General features: G+C 33.3%; 1 protein-coding gene across 6 annotated transcripts in view; it reads left to right on the top strand.

Annotated features, from left to right (window-relative positions):
• LOC138696559 (protein regulator of cytokinesis 1-like) overlaps positions 1 to 12,986 on the top strand; it is a 72,763-nt gene that overhangs the window by 42,352 nt on the left and 17,425 nt on the right. For 2 of the 6 annotated variants that reach the window (XM_069821664.1, XM_069821661.1), the window contains one exon: positions 1,475 to 11,723. The exons of 1 other annotated variant lie outside the window; for it this stretch is intronic. In XM_069821664.1, the coding sequence (XP_069677765.1) occupies positions 1,475 to 1,825 (351 nt within the window). In that variant the 3' untranslated portion in view covers positions 1,826 to 11,723. Of the gene's footprint in view, positions 1 to 1,474; positions 11,724 to 12,986 lie in introns of those variants that run through there. 3 more of the 6 variants (XM_069821665.1, XM_069821662.1, XM_069821666.1) reach the window with 3 other exon arrangements.

Raw genomic sequence — 12,986 nt, 5'->3', positions numbered from 1 at the left:
GCTTTGGGTCTCAAAGACTGAAATAAAGCATAATTCTAAGGTTTTTTGGTGCCACATCTATTTGTTAATTTGGAATAAACCACACCAAAACTAAATAATTTTCCTCTTACTCTTGCTGATGGCAGTGGTTCTTGCTGTTAATAATTTCTTAATTACATGATACTGTTACTAATAATGGTTTTCTGAAATTTTCACCACTAATGCAGATAAAAGTTCGAAAACTTCCATAAGTGGTCTGTTTCTGTCAAACATTTCCCTGAATTTGGTAATGAGATTGCACTGAAATCCTTTCTGCATATTAAAATACAGATTGACGTTCACTTGTAAGTTAAAAAATAAAGTTGCCTTGTGTGTAGGATCAATTAAAAAATGGGCGAAAAGATAAGTCCAATAATGATTACAGCCTTCTCAAACATGATTTTTCTAAGGTCTTGGTTATTTTTTTGTTCAACTTTTCATTCTGTTACCATTTTCCTATTGAACAGTTATTTTCTTGCCATGTGTTAACTATGGCTATTGGCTTCAGCATGCTCAGAAAATCTATTTTGTAGTGTTTTATGTCGAGAATTTAAAATTTTCTTTGATCGAGTCCGGAATACAAACTCTTAAGAATTAAGACAGTATATTAAAGAATTCTGCCAGATATTTTGAGGAAATATTAAATCACTACAATTTCTTTTGTTTCACCTCTTCAGAGTCACACTTATTTTCTTTTACTTCAGTCTTTCGGCTTCATAATCTTTAACTATTTCAGTTTGGTATTTCTGTAAACTTACTTCACATAAAATCTTGCTTGTACATTAGCCATTATTGTTACATTCATATGATCATTAACATTTTAACAGTTTTACAGACTTTCCATATAGATAATAGATTGTATGCAGTATATTTGGGAACTGCATAAAAATAGTGAAAGGTATCACATGACCAGATTAGGATCCAGCAGAGCCAACTCTCAAAATAAAACAAATTTTAAGATTAATATAGTTACTCATTGTTAGCAGAGGATTAGAATTGTTACATTTAATGGTTTTATTATTAAGTATAGATCTTGTTTTAAAAGAGAGATTAAAAAATATACTTTATTTAATAATTTGCCTTGAATTTCATTTGATATCTTAATTCAAGTTTTCCTGTTTTAACTTACTTGAGATATAAATTAAAATAATTTATATTTGTTCCTACTTGACATTTCCATTTTGTTTTAATCATAGCAGTTTTGGCGAAAGTGTACAACTCGAACAATAACATACAGAAAACTAATGGTTAGGAATTATACAATTTTGAAAATATGATGTTGAAATGTGTAGAATATTTGGTTATAAACTGTAAAATTATTTACGTATAAGAAACTCTGCAGTTGTGCAGATCAGGTTTCAGTGACTCTCACTGCTTCTTATTTCCATTCCAGAAAGTCTTGTTTTTTTGGGATGGTGTGTGTGGAATATGTGAAAAACTTGAATTACTGTTACAGGATCATCTGGAAGTATTGAATCAGGAAGGGACTTGCCGTAGTTCAGTTGTACCTGGACGTTGTCTGCGTGAACGCAACATGCAAGTTGTAACACCTTTGAAGACACCTTCCAAAATTCCGTCAAAGTTATTTCCAACTCCAGGTACAGCTATTAAAAGTACTCCACAGTCACGGGCGACACCGATAAAACCTCCAAGGAAAAATGTGACAGGTCAGCAGTCTACAACAAAAACATCAAGGACAATACCCAGACTTGTGCGAGGCACACAGAACAGCCCAATGTACCAAAGAGGTATTGCCACTGCACCGCGTTTAACAACTCCACGGGGAAAGCTTCCTATCATTATTTGATTTGTGGATTGTCTTGCAGTGTGTAAATGTTGAGTGAGATTTAATGTTACCGCTTTTATATTTTTTACTAACAATTTTTGTCTCGTAGTAATAGTAATTATTGATACAGGCTATCTTTTAATTACTCTTACAAATGTACATCTGACTACTGAAATCCTTTCCAAAGTTTACAATTAGAACAAGAAGCAAAATTTTATATGTCACATATTTTGCATGTGACCAGTAATAAGATTACGTAAATAGTAGGAAATTTGTGGTATACCTATTTGATACATGGTTGTTCATTTCAAGAATTACGTAGTAATTCTTTTCGTCCTGTTAGTGCATGGATTATTTTTCTTCCTTTTAAAAAAAAAAGTACAAAGAAATACATACTTAAACTTCCACAGGCACCAGCATAACTGTTCCCCCCTGTGCCCGATTTCAAGTTTTCAGTAGTTGGATACATCACATTCACCCTTAAAGCTAAAGCTACTGTGAATTTTATGTTATTTAACGTGCGAAAGTGAATATTATAGCTGCAGTATTATTTTTTTAAGCTTATTTCATTTACTTAAAATTTTGTTCATGCATTTTGGGATTCAGTGCTTCAATTTTTTTTTTTTTTTTTTTCTAAGTTTCTGACATTCAGTTCTTCCATTCTGCTATCAAACGCTAAAATAAAGTATAATTATTATGTAACAAAGAACTGAGATGTTGTAATACTATTTTCCCATTGCCTCAGTGTTTTAATCTTGACATAAAAATTATATGTGCATATAGTCACATTTAAAGCACATTGAATAAGAATATGTTTTTTAAATATAATATATTAACAACTAACTTAATGTTTAAAATAAACAGGAGGAGTGCACCTATAAAACTACAGCATGGTGGTTGTACATTTAGCAGTTTGGGAGTAGAGCATGAAAGTAAAATCTCCACTTTTGCAAAGTTCGTAATTAAAATTGCTGCATTTTACCTATTTTGTTTTGACGTATTTAGAGATACGAGAAACTGGATCTTCCTCCTCAACCTTCTTTCATAAATTGAAATTATCAATTTTAGTACAGAGCTATTGATTCAAATAGGTTTGGATTGAGTGGGCATCCAATATCGTTTGTTTCCAATATAGTGCACTACAAAAACTGTAATGGAAATTATTTTCAAATGGGTACTTTGTCCAAATTTTGCGTATGTACAAATGTAAATAAAATCTCTTAATATTATGTATTATTTCTAATTTTCTAAGTTGCTACACCTGGATAGCACATAAATTACTTTTTAGGATAAACATCTTTGTTTAAGAGAGCCTATATACTTGACAGTTTTGTTATTTGGCCTGTTTCTCCACTGGGATTAACGAGGTGTTAGCTGTGTCCTATAGCCCTTTCTCTCGATGGTTTGTAAATTAGAAGTTAATTTAGCTTCCATTTCTGTAAATGGTGATTTTGTTCATAGCATCTTTCACATTTGTTTTTATTAATGTCCTCAATCATCTTGTGGCTCAATAATGTGTATCTTGCTAGTGGTCTTAATAAGATCTCATGTATGTAAATTTGTTAAATGTTTCTGAAAAGTAATTTTTACATTGTTTACAATACAAAATTTTAGCAAATTATAATTTTTAAATATATACATATCATTGCTGTTATACCAAAACATGTTAACTCCACAAAGCATTTTTCAGTAAGAACAAAAATATTAATGGAGTGTAAGCAGGTGCTGTCATAAAATATAACTACCATTGCCTCGCATCGACTATTTACCACATTTTGTGTTAACAGAATAAAGCATCAAAAACTCGTATATCCAAACATTAACTTACTATACGAAGTTTTTTATTAACAGGTATGCTGTTATTCCAATGTACATGGTTTTATATTTTGTCATTTGCGGTAAATGTATGCTCATTCTTCTATAAGTAGTCATAAACCATTGAGGATTGATATTTTGCAACTGTTAAGCCTGAAACTCAATTTCAGCAGTCATTGTATTTACGAGGTTTTGGAATAACAGTGATGATTAGGGAACAGATTTCTAGGTGCTGAAAACAGAGAGATTTAGGACTTCCAAGAGTTTATATAAAATTAACAATTAATAATTTTAATTCAGTAAATATTCCGTTTAGGTGGAATTTATGTACAAAGAACTGGTGTTGACAATGAGGGCTAATAAACTGAAGACTCAAATTCTATAAGTGAAAGAGACTGGTTGTTGATTGGTCAGTTTCATTTTGCATAACGAGGATGCATTGACGCGAAACTAATTTGTAAACTTTCGCCTAACCTGAACAATCTATCACCCCTCTTACGCTAGGATGGACTTTTCCAAATGAACTTCGGTTCCAGGAAATTAGGTAAAATGTTCTTCCCTCTCCTTCTAAGACCAGTATGTAACAAACTTGCCAGACCAGTGTTTATACGTTTTTAATGGCATTTTTGTAGTTCTTTGCGTATTTTTTCATTTTTAATACTGGCATTTTTTATTTTAAATATATGCAAAATACTAAAAGATACTTTTCAGGCAAAAACATAGTTTTTAGGAGTTTATGGTACATTTAGGCTTTTTAGGTACTGTAGGATTTTATTCAGAACTCTACTGGGAAGCAAGAGCGTTAATACACAAGGCAATACCTAATCATTGGAAACAGACCAACTATAAAATTTTGTGGTTCAGTGCAAAAATCCTGTAACTCTCAAAAAGTTGCATAATGCTATTAAAATGGATCTAAACCTTTTATTTACCATACATCTTAATTGTGACTTGTGTAGGCCTAAGTATCCACTTAGAAATTTGTGTTTGAGGTTCTGTCAGTAACTTATAATTTATTACAGTGATTCCATGAAAATGTCATACCAAGGTGAATTTTTTAAAATTAATGTGAGAATGTTTTTGTGGAAGAAATATGTTTCTTTATAGTTTAAGTTGCCTTACTCCATTAAAATAATGTTTCAAATATCCACTGTTTCAGTCTACAGCTTGCTGGAGACCTTGTCATATTCCAAACACTTGAAAAACACCTAAAGAAACGTATATTTTGTATCACAATTTGGACATGTATTTTTTTTTTCCAAGCCTTCTTTTTTGTATACCTTACTTTGGTCTTTCATTGAAGTAAACATGAAAATAGTTGGAGTATCCTAATGTTCTAAATAATTTAAAAACACTATAGTTATTTGTACTGTAAGTTACGGTCAGTCAGTTATGATAAACATACAAAAACACTTTCACGCAGCACACCAACTGACAGATTAAAATTTCCTTTGTGATTCTACGTTGTCACTACATTTCCAACACAAAAGCATTACAAAATTTTTTTCTAAAGTGATTTCATTTTCCACTGCAGTACCGTGACATATCACACTTTCGGTTATGCTGTTAATTCTCATCATGTATACTGTATAGTTGCTTGGAAGACCTTTGTAAGCATACACATGAACTGTGTTAAGTGGAGCAATATATGGGGAAATCCACAGCAGGAAGACAAATGAATATAAACTCTGTCTGAAGAAGCAAGAACTGTGTAAGGAATGACAAAAAAAAAAAAGAGACAAGTTGAAAAGAGTTAAGGATGGAGAACTGACAGTTACTGTGAACATATATAACAGCAATGAGCATTATGGGCAATATAAACTGTGACCTGCATCACCATATCATAATCACTAAGGCGATCAGTGGCAGATAGTTAGGAATGCTCCTAGATAATGTAATACTATCGAAGTTTTTATTTTACTTGGACAGATTAATTTGGCAGCTTTAATCATAAACCTTTTTATTGTTTCTCAGTCACTGAACTGTTTTAGATCACATTCGAGTTCCGAAGAACTTGCATAACTAACCAGTAATATTCCATCATGTTGTCTACATTTCTTAAGATCATTTAATAGATTTGCATGTTCTGGATCATATTTAGTATTCTACATAAATTTCAGGTAGATAAATTTTCTTCGAAAGTAGTAGATTGCATACAAACAACATTTAATTTCTAATTTCTCGTACATTTTAATGTAGCATGTTCTTTATTCCATAAGAAGTAATGCTGTATATTAAATTTATTAATGTCTAATAAGTAATAGGACTTCAGAACATAACATAAAATGTACAGCATGTTCTCCCCTTCTAAACAGCAAAACAACTCTTCTCCCATTACACATGATATAATAGTTTTTAACTTGTTCACACTGATTTGATAAGACATGATTCCATCACTGATACTGAATATATATAATCTGACCACACTTAAGAATTGGTAAGAAATCAGGGTTAGGGAGGGAAGGGGAGTAAGAACACAGCATGATAAGTGTTCTATCAAGATCGGTTCGAACCAGTCCTCAAATGTGACACCAATGTCCAAGGCTGACAGTATTTACATACAGAGAGAGAGAGCTATGTTATAAGTATGTACAGATTCAGAAACAGAATTTGGGCCACCTGAATACTGTGCATGCTCAGTGCTTACTGAATGTTTTCTCTCATAAAGGACATTTTCATGTTCTTACATGAGATTATATTTGAAAACTAATCATACATATTTTTCACAGTTGTTGTTTAGTCCAAAGACCTCATAAGTGACACCAATAAGGAATGTCATGAGGCAACTAAGCTAAGAGATAATGAAGCAGAGTTGCCAGTTCATTTATCCCTATTTACTGAGTATAATGCAAAAGCCAATATGAATTGCAAAACTTAAAGTATGAAAGATAGAAATTACTCATTAATCCTACATATTTCAAAATTCAGTCTCAAAATATAATTATAAAATTCATCGAGAATTATAAAATTTGAAGGATAAAGCATAAGTGAGTTAAAATATGTGCATATTATTTCTTGTAAGGAGTAACCATTATAGATACACAGTTATGTTATTAGTCATTGCATTAAAATCAGTTATATATGTATGTTTACAATTCTTAAGTTGTAAGTATAATTTATTAGTAGTAAGATGTATGGTTTACGTGAATGGATCCATGTTAGAATTTGATGTAGATGCTATAGCCATTAATTGTGTGATGCAGCATATATTCTTGCTGTCTAGAAACAAGTTGTTTTGTTGTTCGTTTGTTAGAGGCAGCCTTACTGCATCAAACATCAATTAGCAACTCACTAAAGTTTTATCTTGTTGAATTTTATATTTATATTTTGGGAATAGATTTTTTAAATATGTAGCTTATGATTGAGTAATTTTTATGTTTTATACTTCATGGTTTGCACAATTCACATTGGATTTTACTACTCTGTGCATGAATATATATATATATAATTAGTGTTCAAATTTAATCTCGTGTAAGGACCTGAAGATACTCTTTATGAGCGAAAATGTCCCATTTATTAGCATAATAATTATAATAAAAGATAAGTTACCGGCGGAGACTCAAACACAAATTTCTAAGAATTCACATAACTTACCGAAAACCACAATGTCAATCAAAATACTAAGTATTCACAAAGAGATGGAAGATAGATGATACCATACTGCATTATCATTATGTATGAGAGGCAGTCAAATGAAAACAGGTCTGATGCCAAAATGTATAATAGAACATTTATTACCTCAAAAGTAATCTCCAAAAGTGTTTATACATTTATCCCACTGCGAGACAAGACAATCAATCCCATTCTTGAAAAAGCTTGTGGGCTGTCTACCGAACCAGTTCTTTACCCAGTGACACATATCTTCGTCCAATGCAAAATGAAGTCCATGAATGTCTTTCTTCAACTCTCCAAAAATGTAAAACTCGCATGGGGATAGATCTGGGCTGTAAGGGGGATGTTGAATCATTTCCCAACCAAATCTCTGAATCATATTCCTCATGGAGTTGGTAGTATGTGGGCAGGCATTATCATGAAGAACGCTAACATTGTTACATAGCATTCCAGGGCATGTTGACTTAGTGGTGTGTCTCAGTTTCTGTAAAGTTTCTTCATAACGCTATGCATTGATGTGGCCCCAGGCTCGAGAAATTCAACAAGTAGAGGACACCTAGAATCGAAGAAGAATGTCAACATGACTTTACCGGAACTTGTGTATATTGCTTTGGACTTTTTCGGTGGGGGAGAATCCATGTGTTTTCTTTGTTGTCTCTGCTGTTTGCTCTCTGGTTCAAAGTAGTGACACCACAATTTGTCCCCAGTGACAATATGAGACAGAAATGCGTACTCCTCCTCATGGTATCATTGCAAGTGACCCAGTGAAGCAGCCATTCGGTTTGTTTTTTGTTTCTCCGTCAACTGATGTGGAACCCATTGCGCGCAGATTTTTCGGTAATGCAGGTGCTTCGTTGCAATGATGTGTATGGAACTGTGACTTATTCCCACTGAACGACGAAGTTCTTCCACAGTGTTCCATCGATTTCCCTGTATAAGACCATCCTCAGCAATAACAGCAGGAGTGATGGCACGATGAGCCTGTCTTGGGTGAGCATCGTCCTACAGTGACACGCGTCTCTCTTGGAATTTTTTGTGCCATTCCAGTACATGCGAATGTGACCTGCTATGTTCGCTGTAAACAGCAGACATGCGACAATGGATTTCTCGTTCTCCTACTCCTTCAGCAGTCAAAAGTCGCACTACACCTTGCCATTCTTCTTTACCTGCCTCCATTAGTGATGTTGGACAAACACATGTATCTCTAACCTCACTTCCAGCACAATAAACGAACGACTAGTGTGTAAGCAGAGGTTGTAACTGTGCTTTCGTGAGTCATCACCAGATGTCAGTTCAGCAGTCAAATTCCAGTAGTACCAACTTGCCCGCCATGAGAGATACACATGGTGACCTGTTTTCATTTGACTGCCCCTCATACAATGCTTGCAGGGTTTTTGCACTGAACCATAGAATTATACTAACAATAAATATTTGACAGTAAAAAATTTTCTTTGCTAGAGTGAAGATGCACCAAATTTCATAAATTACTATAATGAAAAAATTGTAATATTGCGTTTTTACTGTTATGATGTAAGGTTTGATTTCACTTACAATGGGTCACTCTCTTTGATAGTTTTGGGTTGTTTGTAAATTCTGAGTAGAACATATCCATTTATAAATATTTCAATCATGGAATCCAGTGTTTCCATATTTATGTAGAGAGAGCTTCATTTTGTGGAGGTTTTACTATCTTCATATTTGTATAGAGATTATCTTTACGTGGTTTAGTTTTCTGTTCTGTATGATTTGTATATGTCTAGAATATACGTGAAGGAAATTATTACTTATCTAGATATAAATTCACAAACTAAAGGCTACTAGGTATTTCTCCATCCATTGATGTCGGCCACATTCAACTGAAAGTGAATTGCAGATTATTTAGTGGCCATCAGATAAATAATTACTGTATTTACTCGAATATAATACGCACACCATTTTTTTTATCCTAAAATCCAGAAGGAAAACTACTGACAAATATAGTATGCATCTGTGCTAAAAACCACTCAAAATTGAAGTTATATTATCAAGGCAGATTATAAAGACACCCTTACCTCTAGCTATACATCACATTAATCCTCACTTGCAGTGTTAGAACTGGAACTTCCAGTCAACAGATCTGGGTTGATGTCAGAACACTGACAATGACGTCATGCCACCTTTTCTTCTGTAATTATTGGTACATTTCTTTGGTTTGTTTAAACACGCGCAGTTGTTAAAATTTGTATACGTAAAATCTCAGAATACAATTTTTTCTTTTAAGTCATTGCCATAGCAGGGTGTCCACATTCTAAAAAGTCAGTGGTAGTTGGGAAGAAGTTAAGGAAGTTAAATTTGATCATGGATATCTTTGTAATTCTTGAAAAGCAAGGAAATTTTTCCAGTGACACTCCAGGGGAAAATTTTATGCTCTAACCTGGCATAACCGAAGTTATAATAGCATTTTTTTCAGGTGTGCAACACAAATGAATTCATAAGATCACTTAAACTGTATGAATGCATTCATATTTCTGCTCCACTTATGCAATATATTTAATTTATTTCAGGTTTTCGTTGTTAAAGTTTGAGAAATAACACCATTATGGCTAAGCAGGTTACATTTTCCAATTGTATTATTTCTAATCTCTTAGAATTGAAGTAAGAACTTTTGTGGTGACATAGTATCACTTGTTTTGTATCATGTTATTCTTGGCAGCTATTCAACTTCTGCTGTTTTGGTTTTTAATTAAAACATTGTTTTGTAATTTGCATGAAGTTTGTAAAATAATATAAAAAGAAAAATTAAAGCTAGGCAGCTGTGGGAATAGTGGAGGCTGGGTTTTCTGGCTTTCTTTTTTCTGGGGGAGGCGGAGGAGGAAATCATCCAGAGCAGAGAGCTTGACTTTCTTCATTCAGGTCACTGGTTGGTCAGGGTAAAGTCAGGTTTCCCTCCCTCCCACCCCCACCCCCAAATTTAAGGAAGTGGACACTGCGTAGTTAAAAATAATATTTGTATTAATGATTGTTGTCAGAAATGAACATGATAAATACTTCGCCAAAGACGAGAAAATAATGTGCCCTCAAATATAATACAGACCTCGGCTTTCAAGGTGAAAAAAGGTGTGTATTATAATCGCGTAAATACTTTAGTGGTTAATGCAAAATTATGGATGTGTTCAATTTCAGGGTATGTAATGACAATGAGGCAGCATAATACGGACTTAAATATGGTGTGCTTGTGTTATGATGTCATTATTATATAAATAAAATTTATATTTCACTTTGTCTAAAATGTGTGTAATTTCTTTTTGGTACAGTGAAACCTGTTCAAGACAGAAGTGACATGGTCCTAATTTTTTTTCCGTTGTGGACAGGTTTCCATATTATTCAGGTGTGACATTAAAATGGAATATTTTGTCATTCATATACATGAAAAACAAAATGGCATGTCCCAAACTGCAAGAAGTACAAAATATTCCATTTAACACTCATCACATTAAATCAGCTTTCTGTCGCTCATTACGTTGGTGAATCGTCTTGATTAAAATCTCATTTTCTGTATAAATATTATCGTAATTCACTCATTAGCCATTAAACATTACTAAAGTTTACTAATCTCATTCTTTTTAATATCTAACACTATACTCTAATACTGTACTGCATATCACTGCACATTATTAATTAATTGGACTAGGAGCAATCTATTAGAAGCCTTGAATTCTGGTTTATTCAATTTCTTACCCAGTTCAATAGCTTGCTTTGCACGATAGCTCCAGAAATTGGCTTGTTCTTTGAAAGGTCATGAAGAACCCACTCCCACAACAGTTCATTTATTTCCACATAAACAGTTGCTTTCTGGTTCCTTTTGTGTTACTAATATTGGCCGCATGCCACTCACTCATCATTATCTTTATTTTTTAAAGTGTCACACCTGAGTTTTCCACAACTATACTTCAATATTATTTTGCATAGACTTTGTTTCTAATTTTCCTTTATCTCGATAACTTTTACTTCATCACTTAATGTTAATGCCACATTTTATGCAACTTTTTTTTTTTTTTTTTTTTTTTTTTTTTTTTTTTTTTTTTTTTTTTTTTACCTGAAAATCACTACACTTTTGCTCTGTTTAGCTACGACAGTATACGGGTGTGAAGCATTGAAAATCTTTGAAGGGACTTGTCTGCCTAGTAACAGGGTAATAAAATTTATGACCGACAGGCCAACACACCCTCGTACCCTATTGAATTTTGCAAAGAAAACTTGTTTTTATCTTAGTGACCTACATATTTCGTATATTCCTTGAAATTACACGCTGTTACAAAATATTGTTTCCATTTTGAACAGTAGCAGGCAGTTTCCGTTTCCGCATTGGACAGTTTCCGTTTTATTCAGGAAAAATTACACATAATACATACAAATTTCGCCGGGACCAATAAATTGTTCCGAAATAGACAGGATTCCGGATTATTCAGGTTCCGATTTGAACAGGTTTCACTGTATTACGAATATTATAGCCAAGAATCGTTTTTGTTATTATTATTATTATTATTATTATTATTATTATTATTATTATTATTATTATTATTATTATTACCTATATTTATTTACCTCTAATTGAGGTTCTGGCTGATATGTACATCTATTGTCAGGTAGTACATCTCACTTAGCGAAATGTGTCAGAGGAGGAAAAATTATTTGTATACATCTGAAGTCTAATTAGTGAAATATGTTACTAGTCAGCGATGTATGCAATTGAGAGGAAAAGGAACTGACCACCCTACCCCACTATCTCCGGTCTTAGTTGCCTCATGAGTGTTTCCTTATTGGCGTCACTTGTGAGGTTTCAATCTGTCTTCGGACAGTTCACTAAACAACAACAATTATTACTATTAGTAGTTATAGCAGTAACAGCAGTGTGGTCTGAAGTTATTATTGTCATTGCCTTGACTTCCAATTCACTTAAGTGCCGAAAAAAAAAAGTGATAGCTTATTGAGTGGAGATATTTATCTTTACTTTTGTGAGGGGGTATTTGGCAGAATTTACCCTTAGGCTCAGAAATGCATATAGAGTGTTAGTTGGGAGGCCGGAGGGGAAAAGATCTTTGGGAAGGCCGAGACGTAGATGGGAAGATAATATTAAAATGGATTTGAGGGAAGTGGGATATGATGATAGAGACTGGATTAATCTTGCTCAGGATAGGGACCAGTGGTGGGCTTATGTGAGGGTGGCAATGAACCTCCGGGTTCCTTAAAAGTCAGTAAGTGTATAGTATAGTATTGCCCTTAGGCTATGTTGATGTTTTTTTTGTTAATGCTATAAAATTGGTTTTGGACATGGCCGCATAAAACTATTTCTCCTGAACTATTAGAATATTTCGTTAATTTCGAGCATTAGTGAGTCAGTTTACCTGGGAATGTTGCGCATTAAATTAAATTTTAAATAAACCTTTATTATTGAGGTTCTGGCTGATATGTACTTGTACATCTATTAATAGGCAGTACATCTCACTTGACGATATGTATCAGAGGAAGAACATTTGTTTATATGCATCTATCTGAAGTCTGATTAGTGTAATAATTATCTAGCTAATTGACGATATATGCAATGAGGGGGAAAGGAACTAGTCACCCTATCCCATTATCTCCTGGCCTAGTTACCTCATAAATGGTGCCTTGTTGGTGTCACTGTGAGGTTCAGACCTGTCTTCGGACAGTTGACTAAACAATTAGTTATTGGGTCTTTATTTGAAATAAAAACATATAATGGTAATTTAATACA

Source organism: Periplaneta americana, chromosome 3 (genome assembly GCF_040183065.1).
Source record: "Periplaneta americana isolate PAMFEO1 chromosome 3, P.americana_PAMFEO1_priV1, whole genome shotgun sequence".
In the NCBI taxonomy this organism is placed as follows: Eukaryota; Metazoa; Arthropoda; class Insecta; order Blattodea; family Blattidae; genus Periplaneta; species Periplaneta americana.
The sequence above is the reverse complement of the archived record's forward strand: the minus strand, read 5'-3'. Positions and strand labels throughout refer to the sequence as shown.